This window comes from Planococcus citri, chromosome 3, assembly GCF_950023065.1.
Source record: "Planococcus citri chromosome 3, ihPlaCitr1.1, whole genome shotgun sequence".
Taxonomy (NCBI): Eukaryota; Metazoa; Arthropoda; class Insecta; order Hemiptera; family Pseudococcidae; genus Planococcus; species Planococcus citri.
The window spans coordinates 50,768,590-50,788,741 of record NC_088679.1 but is presented as its reverse complement, the minus strand read 5'-3'; the positions used below and the strand labels follow the sequence as shown (position 1 = coordinate 50,788,741).

Genomic DNA, 20,152 nt, shown 5'->3' with positions numbered 1-20,152 from the left:
AGCATACAATAAGGTAGTGCGATGACGAGTACAGTTAAAAATTACAGCCTACGTTTGAGGTTTATTTCACTTTATACACGAATGAAGTATTCGCGGTTTAAAGAAACACTCTACTGTATGGTTACCTTTTATAAGTCTACATCAAAACGCTATTAATCCGTATCCACACACCAGGTATGCCTTTTGTCCACCTGATTCGAATATTAACAACATGTAACGAATCTAGTTTCGCTTTTTGTAAAAAAAAAAAAGACACTCGTATGCAGTGGTATCAATGTTTAGTTTTCATGCATTTGATCTCTCTTTCACACACGTTCTCTTCAAATAGGTACGCAGTAGATAGGTAGGTAGGTTGTATTTCAAAAATACTCAGATATGCTACGGTATACGGTGTAAAAAAGGGAAAAGAAAAACCGTGATGAAAAATGTAAAATGTTACTTTTCTTTCAATAATTCGCTTCACAATTTGGAATGCTGAATGTAATCTATCTGCGGTTGTCATTGTTGAACATCTTGTCCGCCGTAATTTGGTAAACAATTCACATCGTATGTTATATAACATGAAAACAATATTTGTTCGTGTGCGTTTTTGAAGTTGATAAAACGAAAAATCACCGTGTTACGTTGTCACGCTTGTAGGCAAACAAAACCTATGCCGAGTCGCAGTTTTCTTCTTCATTCTTCATTTTCTGGTACGAACGCATTCGGAATTGAATAGACGTTTCGCGTATGTACGTAGACGTACTCACCCACCCACTTACCTGCCTATCTACGAACCCATTACGCATATATGCACATACTTCGCTCTTCATACAAAGTTTTACGTAGGTACTACGTATATTGCGAACTTGGTGTACAATATGCGTACCTATATACTGTATATATGTATAGGTATGGTACCTTATATTATGTAGGTAAAGCCTACCTACAATATACGACACTTGATATTAAATTACGAAAAATCTGTCTCGTAGAACGGATATCCGTTGACGTGTGAATAATTTCACTTATTCGCGATATACACTCGAATGGTAAAAAGCGCGGCGCGTCGTGGCGCTGCTCAAATAAATATATTTTTATGTCGCTAAACGAGCGTTCAAATAACAAAAACAAAAATACGACACTGCATTTCGTATAATTTTCACCTGACGCTATAAATTAAAGAAATACTTACTGCCTTCTTCCGTTTTTTAATAACAAAAGACTAGCGTACTCGAGTTTTTTTTTTTACCTCGCAGTATAAGCGCGTCTTTGAAGAAATATATACTTTCGCGCGCCAAAATGTACATATAAAACTTTCGTATAAGTTGTAAAAAAGGAAATAATTTTCAAAGTAGAGAAAAAGGCCAAGAAAGATCCCAACCTTAGTCGGTGTGACACGCATAAAATATAATATACTTACCTATTCATATAATAGAGGAAATCTAACTACGAATAGGTATCATTTTTAATACTATGAACCTATTATAACAGCTTGTTTTTGATTTTTAAAAATGGGTTTTTATTTATAAATGAATATTTTATGACAAAGTGATGTGTAGGCATGAATAAACAGTTGTGCTTTATTGCAATGAAATACATATAAACATTTGTCGTGATTGGGATACTTTTATCATTGTATCTAGAAAAACAATAAGATCAACATCTTTTTCTTTTTTTTTTTTTTTTTTTTTTTGGTGGGGAAAATTTGATTAAGGTCAATTGAAGAGAACCGAAAGATTTCTTTAACAACATGATTTGACTTTGTCTTCCACTTATAGGAACTTCGTGAAAAATTACAGTTTTGCAAAAGAATTCGAGATTAATAATTTATCTAACTTTACCTATAGTTGGAATTACTCAGATTTTTGCACTTTTTTGATATCTTCCTGCTAAATAAAAAAATTCTGAAAAATGTGCTGCCCCCTTAGAAAAAAGATAAAAATGCGCATTTTTCCAAGAAAATACTTTTTTTTAAAATTTACGTAAATTACTCTTGGTAGTGCGTCCAACATCCCTGGAAAAAATTCGGGTGTAAAGTGCAAAGAATAAAAATTTTCAACTGAATTTGCAATTTCACTCCTTTTGGAGGGGTTAGGAGTGAAGTTGCGATCTACAAATTATATCACGAGGATCTCAGACCATAAAGAACAACTTCCACTGGTTAGTTTCAAAATCTAAGGACAAGACCATTTCACCTACGTATTTCATTCGGCAGATGGGTGGCTCCTGGCGCAGAACCCCCCTTCGCTTTTTTCTCCGGAAAATATGGAAATTATATGTAGCGCGCGAGCAAATTTTCTCTAAATTTTGAGACTCCATGGTGTGTACTTTGGTGTAACAATCAATTTTAAATTTTTTAATAATTATTTCTCACTCAGTCGATCAAATTTAGTATGCGTGTGCATTCTGTGTAGATTTCATTCATGTGTTTTTCTTTTACATGTCTACTGTCTAGATACTTATACCTGATGAGTGATGACATACCTTGTTTTATTCAATTTATTTTCTTTTTATATCCATTCACATTCAGTATCTCCTACCTTTTCCTCGCCTTGGCAATTTTCACCTGTTAGTATTACGTAATATGAAAAATTATAGTCTCAAGGTGGATCGTGGAAAAAAAAATTGGGAGGATTTTGACCAAATTCAGTTGAAACTTTCAGTTTGAGTTGATTATTACTCAGAAAAAATTATAGCTCAACAGGTGCCCCTGGAAAGAAAATATGGGTCCTCAAAGTGATGGCATTTTCGGAAGAATGGTGTTCTTTTCGCTCTAACGCTTACCCAACCTGTTCTGGGAAAATTGACATAGTTTCATAGGGTAGTATTTGATATTTTATGTCAATTTAGGCAATTGCTATCAAAATCGAAGAGCTTTGTTAGGGTTCCATTGAACGATTTAAAATTTGCAAATCGCTTATTTTGGTACAAATTCGTAATTTGAAAACTTTTTTTTCTCAAATTCATATTTTGTATTATGTAATTAAATATGGCAGAACATCGAAAGGGATATCATTATTCAAAATGGGAAAATTTTTCTAAATGCAGTGGTGCCATTTTTTGCTCATATTTGCCAATTTCAATGAAACGAAGAAATTGATGAATTTTTTACCATTTTTTCGGATTTGGGGAAATTGACAATAAATAGGTAACCAAAAAATGGACAGCACTAGTTTCAAGATATTTCTCTAGTTTCAGGAATGATATAGGTATATATTTTGATGCAAAAAAAAATTCAAAGTACTTTAGGAACCCAAAAGTAAACGATTTCGAATTTTCAACCACTCATAGTAGAAACTCAAATTTTATCTTTTGGAACTGGGCCATTTTTTCCAAAACAGGTTGAGTGGGGGCTAAAATGAAAAAAACCACGATTCTTTGGAAAACGTTCCCCGCCCTCGACTCATATTCCTCTTCAGATGCACCTCTCGAGCTAAAAAATTTTCTGAGTGACTTTCAACTTAAAATGAAAGCTTCACTGAATTTGGTCAAAGTTTTTTGACCATTTTTTTTTTCGCAATCCGCTCTAATAAGTTCATATTTTTTATTTATAATTGTAAGATTAGATAATGAATTCTATTTATCTATGGATAGATACTATCCTTACGGCTACCTATACGTTAACTATTAATGAGGTATTAATATCTTTCAAAACAAAAATTTGAAGTTCTTTAGGAAAAAAACTCAACTTGCCAGCTCAATACACATACAACAAGCTGAAAGCTTTCAAAAACTTATGTAGTCGCGGAAACTTATCTCATAACATATAAGCACATACACATAACGGTTTACCAATTCCGGATAAGCAATTTAAACGAAACTTAAAACGTAATACTCGGCACGTGCCTAATCGTTCTTACTGCACATATACAAAATTAAGAAGTACATAAACGAGAGAGATAATTTTACAAGTTTAACCGCTGTGATGTGTTGTATGCAATTTCGCATTTAATCTATTAAAACTCTAATACCTATCATATGTTCAAGTTGGTGAAATTTTGATAAACAAAATACATATTACATTAATGTAAAGTACATAGACATACACAACATCTTGAAGAGGTGTAAATGAATTTATGAATGTCGCTATATAGAGGTGATATTTAACTCGTGCTTATATTCCGATAGGTATAGGTAGGTATCAAGGTCTATTGCGTATAATAAAAATATTTAAATTTTCGACGAAAAGAAAACTGTAAATTTTCCGACTAATTTACGCAATCGAGTGAGAATCACTAATTTTCGCAAACTAAATGAATCCCGCGAAGAAAATAAATTTTTAATGCGGTAAAAATATTTGCGAGCGCGCAAAGACACAAAAACTGTTAATTATTCCGTCGAGCATCATTTTTACTTCATTATTAAAGTTACACGCTTAACCAGATGAGAGGTTAAAATACCGTTTTAAACGTTGTATTGTTTCAACGTAAAAGCCTTGTTCACACTGTTGGAGAAATAAAACAGAAGCATCGTTTTTTTTTTTGTATCATTTTGTTAATGTGTTTTTTTCCACCTGAAATTGAAACGCAGACTTCAAATTATTCAAGTAGGTATCAATCGATCCTTCTTTGCTTAGCATATTTAATTGTGGGATTATTTGCGATAATGTTGAATTTGTGTTTTAAAAACATTACATCGCGTGCAAAGTAAGGATTATTTGGCATTTTTTAAATATTCATTTTTCGTTTACACATTGTTTAAAATATGAAATATTAATGCTGGCTTAAAATATGGGTATCGATGTTGAAAATGATTTTTTGAAAAATATTCGTCAATTTGAACCATTTGGTACAAAACTTGAAAGTTCATTTTTGTTAGGTGTCGAACTGGACGATTAAATGCCAACAATTTCAGTTCTGATGTGTCTGTGAACGTCTATATCCTCGTATTTTGATAAGTACAAAAATTATACTGTTCGATTCAAGTCTAAATTCCATCTTTTGTTGCGAGAATAATAATTAACCTTTCTTTAGAATCTGGAATTAACTATTTTTATCTTTAGGAATGTGTTTTTAAAGCACATCCCTTCTCAAAAGTGTTGACTCAAACTACATTTCTATCAATTCGACCTCAAGAAATTTTTAATCCAAATACTTACCTATTTTGAATTTTTCAGATGAATTTTCAAACTTTAAAATTCATTTTGTTTTTTTATTTTTGTGTTGCAGTACCCCCAAATCAGTTGATACTATACGACGTATCTGGTAGGGAATTGCAAGATATTGTGGGACCAATGAACGAAGGATCCGATTTAGTGCTGATTTGCGAAGTTCGAGGAGGTAAACACCTGTTTCATTTACCTATATTATTATTTATGATTTACATAATTTCGATTTAAACGAGACCACGATTTTTAGAAAGAGCAATCTAAAACCCCAAAACGATTTTTCGAATTTTTGTGAATTTTTAAAAATTCAAAATTGATCAGGTATTTTCGCGGTTATTTATGCTTTTTTCAAAAAAAAAGAAGTATACAGATACTGGTAGCCTACCTACGTATTTATTCATTAAAAATGATAGAAATTAGTCCTAAAGCTAATATCGACTCTTTCGAACCGAATTTCATCATTTCCGATCGTTCTGGAGCCTCCAGTGCGATATTCGATTTTATTAGCATTTTAAAATTTCTCCATGAAAGCATGGGAATTAATTAGGGGAGCTGAAAAACGAGTTATGACTTATTATCAACCTGTTAGAAGCGTTTATTCTCATTTGAGCCCATTTCCAAGCGAATCCTTCAAGGCGAGTGCTGGTTGACCCTGATACTGCCCTATTTACAGATTTCATTAAAAATATTCCGGTCAAAAAAGGCACTTGAGGCGTCGGCTGTCCGGCTGGAAATTAGATCAAAAGAGGATAAACTCATTAGGTTGGTCTACAATGAGTACACCTCGATTTTTTGATAGCCAAATCAAGTAAGTTCCTTCGTATTTTCCACGACTCATGTATCGTAATACAATGTCAACAACAAGAATAAAAGAAAGAAAATCAAGGATCACGTATGGAGGCTAAATCACGAATAGTTTATTTACAGGAAAAGAATAAATAGAATCAATATAAATAGGATCGTAGTACGTAACCATGTATTACTGAAGTTTGATTAATATATAAAAGTTGATCTCAGCCAACAATATTCCAACAGCCTCTCTTAATCAAACATAAGGTAAATCTAGGTAAATCTCTTATCAAAAATTTGCTGATATCTGAAAACAAAGCATCATTAATAAATTAAACCAAGTTCGGATCTGAGTCTTTCAAAAATTACTCTACTGGTTAATTTCGTAAAAATATCTGCTACATTTGCAGAAGTTGAAACGTATTTCAAATCAATTATATTATTTTTAATTTCGTTTCGAATAAAATGATATCTGATATCAATATGTTTCGTTCGTTTAAAATTCACTGGATTTATAGCAATTTTAATTGCACTCATATTGTCTCCATAAATCGTAATTGGCAAGTTTTCAGGTAATACTTTTAGATTTTTAAGCACAGAAATTAAAAATTTAGCCTCTTTTATCGTTTCAGTCAATGCAATATATTCAGCTTCAGTGGACGAAAGTGCCACACAATTTTGTTTTCTAGTGACCCAAGAAATAGTATTACCGAATAATTTAAAAATAAATCCAGAAGTAGATTTTCGATCAATTACATTACTTGCCCAATCTGAATCACTATATCCGAGTAAAATATCATTAACATTAGACTTTTTAAAAGTCAACTTCAAATCTAAGGTGCCTTTCACGTATCTTAAAACATGTTTTATACATTGCCACAAATATTCATTATTCTTTGACTGAAATCTACTCAAAATATTTACGGATACAGATAAATCGGGTCTAGTTGCTAACATTGCATACATAAGACATCCAATTGCTTGGTGACAAGGTAAATTTGAATTTTCATCGTTTTTATTAATTTCATTTAAATCAACACCAACATCCAGTGGAATTGAAACAGATCGGCAATCATTCATATTAAATTTTTTCAAGACTTTCTCTAAATACGATTTTTGAGAGAGAACAATTTCATTTTCATGTTTTTCAACGTGTATGCCGAGATAATATTTTACCTCTCCCATATCGGACATTTCAAACTTGCTTTTGAAAATATTTTTAATTTTATTCAAAATTTCTAGATTTTTGCAAGCAATTATAATATCATCAACGTATAATAATAAATAAATACAATTTTCTGGATTTTCATCAATTTTCACGTAAAGGCAATATTCATTTTCAAAATTAACAAAACCAAGTGATTTAAGAAAAATATCGAATTTTTGATACCAACATCTTGGTGCTTGCTTTAAACCATAAAGACTTTTATTTAATTTACATACCATATCATAGTTTTGTGTAAACCCTTCAGGGATTTCCATAAATATTTCTTCTAACAGATCTCCGTTTAAAAAGGCAGTTTTGACATCAAGTTGATGTATATGAAAACCAAATTGCACAGATATCGCTAATAAAATTCTAAACGAGGATAATCGTGCTACCGGAGAAAATATTTCGTCATAATCAATTCCAAATTTTTGTGCATATCCTAATGCAACTAATCTAGCTTTATATCGAGAAATTATTCCAAATTCATTTGTTTTGATAACAAATACCCATTTACTGCCAATAATATTTTTATTTTTGGGTCTAGGAACCAAAGTCCAAGTTTTGTTTTCTTTTAAAGCACCAGCTTCGACTTTTATAGCTTCTAACCAATTAATTTTATCTGATCTATATTCAATTTCACTAAAACATTTTGGAACATCGTCATAAATTGCATCTACTGCTAAAGAATAATACTCAAAAATATTTGGCTGCTTGTTTTCAACTTTATCAACTTCTAAAACGTTTTTGTTTTGATTATTTACGATAACATTGGGTACAATTTTATTATCTTCAAATTTCGTAATATTAAATTCGTTGTAATCGTCAATATTATTTGATTGAACCGTATGAAAATTATATTCATTAAATCTGACATCTCTAGCAAAAATAATTCGTTTGTTTTCCAAATTATATAATTTAAAACCATTATGAGTATATCTGAGAAACATGCAACGAGTAGCTCTGGGTTCAAGTTTACCATTAAGCGATTTTATCAGAGCATAAGCAAGACAACCAAAAACTTTAAAATAAGAAATATCAGGTATTTTATTATAGAGCTTCTCATAAGGTGTCATATTAATTGCTCTACTTGGCGATCTATTAATTATATGAACAGCTGTCAAGACTGCTTCAGCCCAAAAACCTTTCGAAAATTTTCCATTGATAAGCAAAGCTCGAACTTTATTTAAAATTGTCAAATTCATTCTTTCACTTTTACCATTTTGCTCAGGTGTGTAACAATTAGTATTATGAATTTCAATACCAACATTTTCACAATACGTTTTAAATTCGTTGGATAAATACTCTTTACCATTATCACAATAAAATTTCGAAATTTCACTTTTAAATTGATTGTTTACCATATTTCTAAAAATTTTAAATTTTTCAAAAACTTCAGATTTCGATTTTAAAATATACACATAAGTGAAATGACTATAATCATCGATAAATGTCACGTAATATTTTTCACAATTTATAGAGTTTTGAAATGGACCACATACGTCAGAATGTATTACTTCGAAAATTTGATTTGATCTATTTTCTTTTTCTTTATTAAATGGTAATTTACACATTTTACTCAAGACACATGTTTCACAGTTTTCGTCAATATTATTTTTCAATTCTGGTATACCAATCACTAAATTTTTATTCGTCAGAAGTTTCAAATTATCTTTACTTATATGGCCTAATCTTTGATGCCAAATATTTACGTCTGCAGTTATAGATAGAATTTTAGGATTTTCCAAAATTTCATTTTGCAAATAAAAATCAAATTTATATAAAGTACCATCGAAATAACCTTTCGCAATCGAATTTCCATTTTTCAGTATTAAAACTTCATCTCTATCGAAGATTATTCTAAGTCCATTTAAAATTAATTTTCTAACAGACAATAAATTGTGTCTCAGTTCAGGTACGTATAAAATTTCATTAATTTTCACTTTCAAATTCTGATTACTAAATACTGTTAAATTTCCGAATTCTGATGCCATAATATTCACACCATTTTTAGCGACGTTAAATTTAATCGGAGTTTTTAAATTTTTAATATCTTCTAAATTTGATTTATCATTCATAATATGGTCAGTTGAACCAGAATCTAAATAAAAACTCACAGTTTTCGAAGCATCAGATTTGGTAGTGGACATACAGCTATGTTCATTTCGTTCGATCAAATTCACATTTCCATTCGAATTAGAAGAACCATCATTTTTGTGATCGGAGTCAGTTCTGTTGTCTTTTGAATAACGATTGAATCGGCCTCGACCGCCTCGACGATACGGATGATACGAATTACGATTATGATGATAGTAGCCTCGGTGACCATGATTTTGATGACCATTATTTTGATGACCGTTATTTTGACTTCGATGACCACCATTCTGATCATTATTTTGATCACGATCGTTGTAGCGAGAATTAGAATAATCACGGTCAGGATATCGATGCTGAGAGTACGAATTACGAAAAAAGTTGCCACCACGACGTCTGCCTCTACTGCCTCTACCGCGATAAGAATTCGAATTAGAATTACCTCTACCGTTTACATACATTACTGAGTTTTTGGAGTTTTCGTCGACGTCATTTTTGGTTTCGGACAGTTTTTGATAGAAATCTAATAATTTTGATTTGACCTCCTCCATTTCGAGAACAGTAGAATTTGCTTCCAACGCTGCTACAATTACTGAATAACTGGTAGGCAAGGTGCCGAGCAGAAAACATGGCCAATAACTGTCGTCCCAATCGATTCCGGCATTTTTACAGTCTCGTACGAGGTTTTCAAAAACAAGAATATGATTATTTAAATCCGAATTATCGGGCATTTTTAAATTAGTTAATTTCCGAATGAGCATCATTTTAGAAACAGCGGTTTTACGTTCATACCTTTTAAGAAGTACATTCCACATATCACGCGCATTTTCTTGATCTTTAAGCGATTGCAGATTTTCGTCATTAACGTGATTCGCGATTTGCAACTTCGTTAAAATGTTACCTTTCTTCCAAGCGGCAGTAGGATTTTCTGGCACAGGTTCGTCGATATATTTTTTAAGCTCTAAATTCGCGAGGTGTAGGTTCATTCGAAATTTAAAATCATCAAATCTCGTTCCGTCAAAAATAAATGAGGGTTTGTCCTTTTCCATTTTTAATTCAGTCCAAAAAAAATATTTATATTTTTAAAAAAAATTAATGAACTGGGCTCATAACCTATCGTAATACAATGTCAACAACAAGAATAAAAGAAAGAAAATCAAGGATCACGTATGGAGGCTAAATCACGAATAGTTTATTTACAGGAAAAGAATAAATAGAATCAATATAAATAGGATCGTAGTACGTAACCATGTATTACTGAAGTTTGATTAATATATAAAAGTTGATCTCAGCCAACAATATTCCAACATCATGGAGAAATCTAAAATCATGCTGCAGGCTCCAGAATAACTTGAAAAAGTGAAATTTGGTTTTAGAAATTTTTAATTTTTAGAATTTCATTTCCCTTTTATATCACTTATTTAGGCGAATATTTGGTTTAAAAATAAACCACTTGAGGTGTCTGCCTGGAAATTGGGAAGAATAGGATTGGACTCTTTGATAAGTCTATAGCTGCAATCTTCATTTTTATGCTACCCACATTAATTTTCATGTCTTTTGGAGATATTTATAAATTCTGGAAAAATCGACAATCGCGATGGAGATTCCAAAATGACCAGAAATTGTGAAATTTGGATTCAGGAGCCTTGATATAAGTACATATCTGGACAACTTTCATCATTTTTCAGAAAAAATATATGTAGGTACTTCGCACTTGATGATGGAATAAATACTTGAAGCGTTGTGCCAATTTCTATAATATACATAGGTGTTATAGGTAGTAAAAGTTTTTTTTTCATTTGAACTGCAATACCTACATACAGAATTTACGCAAGCCGTATTCAAGCATGTCAATAGATTTGCATAACTAGTTCGCCGTAAATACGCAAGAATTCACGATGAGATCTTTTTGAACGAAAAAAGAAAAAGTGGTCTTTACTTCCACTTTAATTAATTTTTTTTTTTTTTGATGGTTCATCAAAATATAATCACTATTTTCATTCTGTCACCACCATAGGAGGGGAGGGAAATCACAATTTTCTTGCATTTGTCATTCCTTACAGAACATGCCGAACTTTGGAAGTACATATTTCAAGACTGGTGGAACTTGGAGCAGATCTGCTCACGGGGTTTCGAAGAAAATAGTTTTCAAATTTAAATCAAAACCTTCAAGATGAAAGTTCAAGTTTTAAAATTTAATTATTAGCTGGTACAAAAATTGAAACCATTGAAAAATTTGAAACAATTATGGCGAAGACGCTTTTTAACGTTCTTATTAAACAACTAACTTCAAAAATGCTTTCTCAGTGCTCCTCTGGAGCACGAAAGCTTTCACTCTCAGTTTTAACTATCAAAGCCAGTGTCTCAACAACGATATTACCAACCTTACAAATGGCTATGATAGGCATTTATCATTTTTTAATTACCTACTTTCTTAAACCATGAAGTAAGCAACAATATTTCAGAATACTGATTTTACAAAAATCTCACGTAGGTATTAGGCTTACAAACGGTTAAATTTCACCCTTAATTTGAAAATCCCGGAAAAAGAGCATTATATTGCGATTGTATTTTCAAAAATGAAATCGTAGGTGTAAGTTGTAATAATATGCGGCACATAAATCGTCAAACCTTTATCGCATTCCCTTTTAACTTTTCACTAAAAGGTTAAAAACACGTTGATAGAATGTTGGGAGAAAAATTCGCTTTATTTGTATTTCCAACTTTGTCGGGCTGGTAATGCAGTGCTCTAATAACGCGAGGTGTTGCGATAGCTTTATGAAAATAAAATACGTACATACATTAACATGAACTTAGAAAATGTCGTTTTGCGACATTAATTATACTTCGGTGTGAAAATTTCGTTGGATTTTTTCCAATAAAAATACGCGTTCGTGTAATTCTTTCCGATTACGGTTCATTCATTTTCATAACCAAAAACAACATCTACCTTGATCAACATAAAAAAGCTAGCTGAAAAGATTTATCGACTTTCCATAGGCCTGCCTAGAGGCTATAGAGGTGCATGGCTAGCTACGTACATGGTACATACATTAGTCAACTGCGAGTATTCAAAAAGAAAAACAAATATTAAGAAACAAGTTTTGAATAATTTCGTTGTTTTTTTCGCTCGTTAGTTTTCAAAAATAAGAATAATGAAGCATAATAGACAATCATTGGGCAAGTTTAATGAAAAAATAGCGATCGAATTTTTTTCTAAAACGGACAATAGCGATGTTTTTTCTCCTTTTTTCTTCTTTCCCCCTTTTTTTTTCTATGTGTATAGCATAATTTCAAACGTAGACGAATAAAAGTTGCCAGCAAATCGTTCCCGTAGGAAATATTTTCCGACTATAATGTCAATGGAGAAATAGCAAACAAAAAGACCAAAAAAATTAGATGGAAAGAAAAAAAAGACCCAAGTGAAAGAAAAAGAGAGAAAAAAGTCGCCATGTTTTTGGTGGTATCGCCAATCGTTTTAAAAATCGTTTGTAAAATAAGAACGATTCCTTCGGGGTAAATTTTCTATGAACGACATATTTTCAAAGGTCATTTGGAAAAGTATTGTCGAAATTTTTGAATCGTTTTTTGTCATCGCTACACACGCCAAGTACCATTGTTTCATATCAATTGAAAATCCAGAATAAAATTTATGCTCGGTATGTTACATGTTTGCATCTGAATTACTTTTTCTTTTTCGTCTTGTATCTTTTTTTTCTGTTTTATTGCCATATCCGAAGAGATCCACAACTTACGTTATATGTTTGAAAATTATACACGAGACAACAAAACTACACGAACGATGTAGATGTAGATCTGAATGTATCTATACTAAAGTGCCTACGTACCTATAATATATTTTTTTCTGGCGAACAATAATATTCATCAGCTGGCTTTCAAATAAAAATATCCTCACCTATAGTATCTCGTTTCCTGTCGGTAATCATAAATTTACTGGCAGTAGGTTTATTATCGCTCCAGTTTTGTAGTATATAGATAGATTTGCCTATAAGTACTCGTACGTTGTACCCTATTTAAAGTGTTTAACAATCTTGATTACAATATGCTCAGGAAAACCACTACCGACCGTAAGTTGGTTCGTGAATGAAAGGCTGGTTGATGGTAGAGTAGACACAAATGACCACAGAGTAACCGTAAATAAACTGGAAATACCACGAGTACAGCGTACTTATTTAAATTCAACATACAAATGTCAGGCCAGTAACACGAATCTAGTGCTTCCGACCCAAAAAACAGTACGACTGGAATTGATCTGTAAGTGTAAAATTTTGTTGCTTTGTTCACGCCACTTCATTTTTTGTAAAAATTCAGCGGTACTTATGATGCATAGGTAATAACTTCATTGATTTAAAATTATCTATTATTGATGTTCTTCGATTGCTCCAATCTACAAAACTAGTAATATTCAGAGAAAATCCACGATCGCTCTTGATTACTTAAATATGTATTGCAGATAGATTGAATGATGATTTAATCATGTTGAAAAACTTTTAAAAAAGGTCACAAAAATGGTTCTTTTCAATTTCAATTCAAATTAAAAACTAAAGGAGCCATAATCGATTGAAATTTTCAAATTGTTTCTGGCACCTTTAGTTTTGGGCATAAATGCATTTTTCCATTTTTGGTGAATTTTCAAAAATCAAATTTTGGCTGAAAATGAGAAAAAATTAAAATTTCTCCAAATTAATCTAGAAAGCTGAAATCAAGTATTACCATACTTCGACCCGCCAAATATATTGGAAACTATTTCAAACCATTTTGAGCAGTTCTGGAGCCTCCAGTAGAATTTTGAAACTTGAGAATTTACCAAAAAAGTTCATCCAATAAAATTTGAAAACTGAAATTCACTCTGCACCTTTATTTTGGCATTCTCAGTTAACTAAAGGCGTTTTTTCAAGTTTTTTTTTTTGGAGACTCTAGTGATTTTTTTTGAAATTCCAGTTTCTCCAAAAACGACTTTTGTGAAAATGATAAATTCCAACGTTTCGTCAATTTTATGTAGAGAGAAGTGCCAAAGGGCCAACTTTCTTTGGACTCCCTCTATCACAAGTCGACTTTTCATTGAAGAGGTAAGTAGGTAAAGATGAGGCAACTACTCGTACATATCATCTGGAACAGGTTCTAGACCTTTGGCTCGGATATTTTTTCTAAGAATTTTATAATTAAATTAAATTTGTAAGTATCACATCACGCGGTGAAAATATAATTTTAAATTTCGTCAATATAAATAAAGTGGAGTATTTCGGTAGGTTCTTCATAAATGAATAAATAACTGACGCTGGAGCGTAGGTGCGAATTAATAATTTTATTTTTACATTTAAGTAAAAACACTTTGAAACTTTGTGTTGATAAATGTTTTGTTCGCGTGCAATGTCTCGCATTATGCTTGTCATTGAAATTATTATGCATCATAATAACGTTTGATTAACTTCACCGGAGTGAGTGAGAGAATTAGTTGCGTAAGTGAGGAATTTCTCTACTCACACGTAAACGATGTCTATTTCAGTAAAACCATTGGCGGTGAAATTACGTTGGAAACCGGCGTTATTAATTGCCGATGAAGAATACGTGATTACGTGCGAATCGCATGGATCAAGACCTCAAGCCATATTATCATGGTGGATGGATGATAAACGTTTTGAAAATTCCAAGGTAAGTACGCATAAGTTCGAGTATTTCGTTCAAATTAGCTTTATCTATTACTTAATTGATTAGCAAAATTTTGTACGCATATGTACCTAGGTATACCTACCGTGTGTTTGAATTTATGGTCTTTTGTCTCTTTAATTTGTTGGAACTCGGCTATTTAAATTATTCTCGTGTGTGAACAATTTTGCTGATTTGATTTGAATTTCGACGGAGTGAGACTTTTTTTTAAAAAAATTCTCCAGCTGCGTAATTGAGACCATTTTTGGCTCATAAAAGTAGACCAAGACTAAAGGATCTCAGTTGCTCTTTTCGAATATGTACTTATGACTCTCCTTGAAATTCCAAGTTAACTGTGTGAGCTAGATAAAATGAAGGCTATTCTGATTTCTGATGCACAAGTCGGTTCAAAATTAATTTTAAAAATAAGTATCTATTTTATTGTAAAATTAATCTCTTCTTGATTCCAAAACGGCTACTTTACTAACCTGCAACTCGCGAGTTTTTTAAAATTCAACAGTTTTGTATTTTCAATTGAACAGAAGGGGGGCTTGAGGGCTGAAAAATTTATACATTCAGTATTATCCATGAGAGCATTATTATAGTACGTATCAAATTTTAAATTACAAAATTTAATTTGAAGGAACAAAATTTGAAAACTCCTGAAATGGTTTCTCCATTATTCGAATGGTGAACAATTCCATTTGTTTGTTTAAAAATTTTTCCGAGTACTTACGAATTTTTTCTCCCTTGATGGGCGCTATATTTCAAAGAATTAAATAGGTATCTAACTTCAATGTTCTGAAGATTTGTAGATACAAAAGTGGTTCGTGGAATTTCAAAGATTTACTTCACTTTCCTTTCTGTGCTTTTGTCGCAAATTATTGAAATAACTTCGTAAGTAGGTACCTACCCAATCTTATCTTCTTTAGTTTTATATCATGTTCTCACGTCTTTCAACCAATTCATTTAAAAGTATTTTGAATGTCTAATTATAGACTCAGACATTCAGCGTAGGTATATTTTTTAGTAATTCGTTTCACATAAACCGAGTGATTAAAAAAATTCTCCAAAGATACTCGAGTTTGATTATTAAATTCTTGATTTGATTAAAGTTTCACGTATTGTTCAAACCTTTCCACATAAACACGAATTACTCTCGGTGCAATTGAATTGAATTTATGAAAGTGAAAAATTTGAAGAACCGGATTCCGTAGATTATAAATTTAAGGAATTTCTATTACTTAATTAAGTTTCGAGGCTAAAGTGTAATTTAATTAGAACAAAGACAAAGCTTGAAAGCTTCGGCTTCTTGATAGTTATTTTCTTCCTTGTTTTAAGGCGTGTGAAAGTGTTTCTCACCTTTTCGCAAAATGTCCCGAAACACGAATTCCGCATTATCTTATTTATACAATGTATAAATCGAGGCACTGGATACAAAATTGTTTAAAAACCTCTAGCCTTTCGTCTAATTGTAGGTGTAAAATTATTGTAGAAGATGTTCGTTGTATAAAAATACTTCCTGTATTATTATACGTATCTACCAGTACCTGCCTATCTTGATTTTTTTTTCGGAAAAAAATAAAGATGAAAAGAACAATCAGTCGGTTAGGTAAGATGAATTACTTTGGTTGGCATATTGTGTAGGTTGTGAATCGAACAAATCGTTCAATTTAATATGTCATCAGATTATCGACGATGAGATACTTTCTTATTTATTACTCTTTTTCTTATTTTTCCTCATCGAGTTCCGTAGGCCTAATTGCTTTTTAAAACGAATAAAAATTGGATAGATAGAGATATACCTATGCTCGTTTCTACAACTACAATAATTGTCCTCAGCGGCGCTTTGTTTATCAGCATTTATACACTTTGCCATTCGTATATTTTGCAATATCGTACATTGTACATCGTTAAGATAGGGGTCATTCCACGTCAATCGGACCAAGAAGTGGTAGGTGGGTTCGCCGATTTTTTTGAAAGTTTTCCTGTGGAAAGACCTTCCAAAGGGATGACCAATGGCGCAAATCTCAGCTCTCTAGCCCATTTTTAACGGCAGCCAGGGGGTGTCAAAGTTTTCAGTGATCCTAAAATACCATCCATTTCAGCAGTGGATTACTCGATAACCGCGATACCTATCAAAATGGAACTTTTTCCGATAGTTAGGGGTTTTGAAAGGCTTTTTGGTGATATCATAAAAATCAGTGTTGCCACTTTTTTTCGTACAAAAAATCAGCTAAAAAAGTTTCAAAACGTAGTTTTCATATCGTTCCGACTCTCAAAAATTTTGAAAAAAATATATTATGGACAAGTGTTCATGCTGAACAACATATTAAAAAATTGGGATGGTAACTTGGCACAAAGTCGATTTAATAAAATTTAAAGTTTGCGAAAAAATGCGATTTTTGTATTTAAAACATGAAAACAAGTTTTGATAGGTGAAGTTGACCCATTTGACCCCTATTTTTACGTATCTGTTGAAAAAGTTGAAAAAACCCTTTCACTCGATGAAATGAACTCCTCACAAAAAAATCAAAATTCGAAATGATTCAAAAAATGAACGAATTTTTATTTTTTTGTTGTGAGTGTAATTTTTATCAACTTTTTCATGAAATACGTCAGAAAGAGGTCAAAATAAGACAACTGAATAAATTTAAACTTTTTTTGATGTTTTAAATTGAAAATTGAATTTTTTCGAATTTTGATTTTCTTGTGAGGAGTTTATTTCATCGAGTGAAAGGGTTTTTTCAACTTTTTCAACAGATACGTAAAAATAGGGGTCAAATGGGTCAACTTTACCTATCAAAACTTGTTTTCATGTTTTAAATAAAAAAATCGCATTTTTTCGCAAACTTTAAATTTTATTAAATCGACTTTGTGCCAAGTTACCATCCCAATTTTTTAATATGTTGTTCAGCATGAACACTTGTCCATAATATATTTTTTTCAGAATTTTTGAGAGTCGGAACGATATAAAAACTACGTTTTGAAACTTTTTCAGCTAATTTTTTGTACGAAAAAAAGTGGCAACACTGATTTTTATGATATCACCAAAAAGCCTTTCAAAACCCCTAACTATCGGAAAAAGTTCCATTTTGATAGGTATCGCGGTTATCGAGTAATCCGCTGCTGAAATGGATGGTATTTTAGGATCACTGAAAACTTTGACACCCCCTGGCTGCCGTTAAAAATGGGCTAGAGGGCTGCGATTTGCGCCATTGGTCATCCCTTTGGAAGGTCTTTCCACAGGAAAAATTTCAAGAAAATCGGCGAACCCACCTACCACTTCTTGGTCCGATTGACGTGGAATGACCCATAGGTAGGTATATAAGCGTGTGCAGGTAAAATTTGTAATGCTTGATATACCGCGTACGTATTTACGTTTCCGAATGTTTGGTTGAATGGCAAAGCATAATTTATTCGATCTCTTCCTATGTAAATAGGTATTTGCAAACTTTCCTTGATTATCTCTAATACAATATACCGATCAATGGATAGTATGCGAATATTGGTCACTATTATTCCTTTTGCGATAGGATAGACATCAACGTGTATACGACCAGTTGGTTTTAGTATCTTGTCTCGATTGTTTATTTTCAGTGGGTTGCAAAACGTTTAATGCTCGTATTACATTATTCATTCGTTGATTATGCTAATTTTTTTTTCCTTCGAACTTTTCGACGCCGAATTACGTGCATTATCTTTCTTTGATATTTCGAAAATGATGCCGGAATTTTACCCGAGAATGGTATTTTTTGTGACGCGACGCGACGAATGCTTTTGAATATTAAAAGGGTGTAAGAATTTTTTTCAATTTTCGCAAAAAGGGGCGAGGAGTGTTTGAAAATTGTACGTGAAATACGAAACAAAATGATGAAAATTTTATTTCTCTTAGTTCGTATTTTTTCTGAACTAGAAATTTTGCATTCTGATTTATATATTTTATTTGTACCTAGGTACCTATTTTATTTTTTTGAACTCACTTCGAGAGAATTTCGTTTTTTTTTCTGAAAAGTTATGTGTGAGAATTCAGAAGTTTTGCTCATTTTGTCAATTTGATTTCAGTTCAACTCTAGGGGAAATCTTGAGCTTTTATTTCTGTTGTGACAAATTTGAAGCTGACGATGATCAATTGAAATACATACAAACAAGTTGTAAACATTGGCCATCTGCAATAGTGTAATTATTTTTGAGCAGGTTTGATGAAGAGCCAGCTAAAAGTTGAAAGCCAAAAGCTGAAAGCCGATGCTTTTAGAGGTTTTTTGAAAGCTGTGAACTGGCTCAACTGCATCATTTGCTAGCTAAAAAGTTTTTTTCGGCTTTTCTGTTGTTTTGTTACTTTTTTGTGAGTTTTGGAATTCAGATGGGGGATATTGGAATTTTGTTATTTAAGGAAAAATGTAAACTCTAAAAAAAAACAATTTGAAATTTTGTAATTTGGAAGAAACGTGAATTCTGAAAATGGATTCAAAATATATTACGAGTACATAATTATTTAGAGGCAACGTGAATTCGGAAAAATTATTATCTAATTTAAATTTCGTAGTTTGGAGGCAACATAGGATCTCTGAAAATCGGTGTGAAATTTCGTAATTTAGAAGCAAAGCACACATTTAAATTATTTATCAAGTTAGAAGCATTGATTATATGTATATTGCATTGTTTTGAAGTGAGAAAAGAGTTTCAAGTACAGCATCAAATCAGATCCAGGAAATGGGGTGATTTCTGGTAGTATGTATAATTTTTAAGAGTAAGGGAAAGGTTAAAATCATATTTAATTAAGAAAATAAATAAGAAACATAAAAAAGGAAAACAAATTGAGCTCATCATTGGTAGTTGATCCCCAAAAAATACTGAAGAACCAACAAATTAAACAGAGCTTGAGAACGTACAAATCCAAACACGGTTAAAGCTTTCAAAAATTGGAACTACGCACATATTCAAATAGTCTGTCTCAAGTACTGATATATATTGCGTACTCAACTTTTTTTATATCATCGAATTTTTTTGCTCCATTTTTTTTTCAGATCGCAGATAATTCTAACGAGACCATGGCAATTAGTTCAGTTCGTTTTCAACCTACTCCAAATGATGATGGGCGGATATTAAAATGTCGTGGAGAGAATACAGAAATTGTTGGATCCGCTTTAGAAGATTATATTCATTTTAACGTCGTCTGTAAGTGTGATCATACTCGTAATATGTTTGTTTGCTTGAGGGTATAGGTATCTTTAAACACAAAGATGAGAAAAAATATTTAAAATCAAAATTGAATAGAAATTTCAATAAGAAAAAACATACGGTGA

The 20,152-nt window shown here is 31.9% G+C and overlaps 1 protein-coding gene across 1 annotated transcript in view; it reads left to right on the top strand.

Annotated features, from left to right (window-relative positions):
* Positions 1-20,152, top strand: part of LOC135839739 (hemicentin-2-like) — a 116,143-nt gene that overhangs the window by 76,886 nt on the left and 19,105 nt on the right. The window contains exons 5-8 of the mRNA XM_065355911.1: positions 5,151-5,261; positions 13,251-13,454; positions 14,707-14,852; positions 19,874-20,024. Coding sequence (XP_065211983.1) covers positions 5,151-5,261; positions 13,251-13,454; positions 14,707-14,852; positions 19,874-20,024 — 612 coding nt within the window. The remainder of the gene's footprint in view (positions 1-5,150; positions 5,262-13,250; positions 13,455-14,706; positions 14,853-19,873; positions 20,025-20,152) is intronic.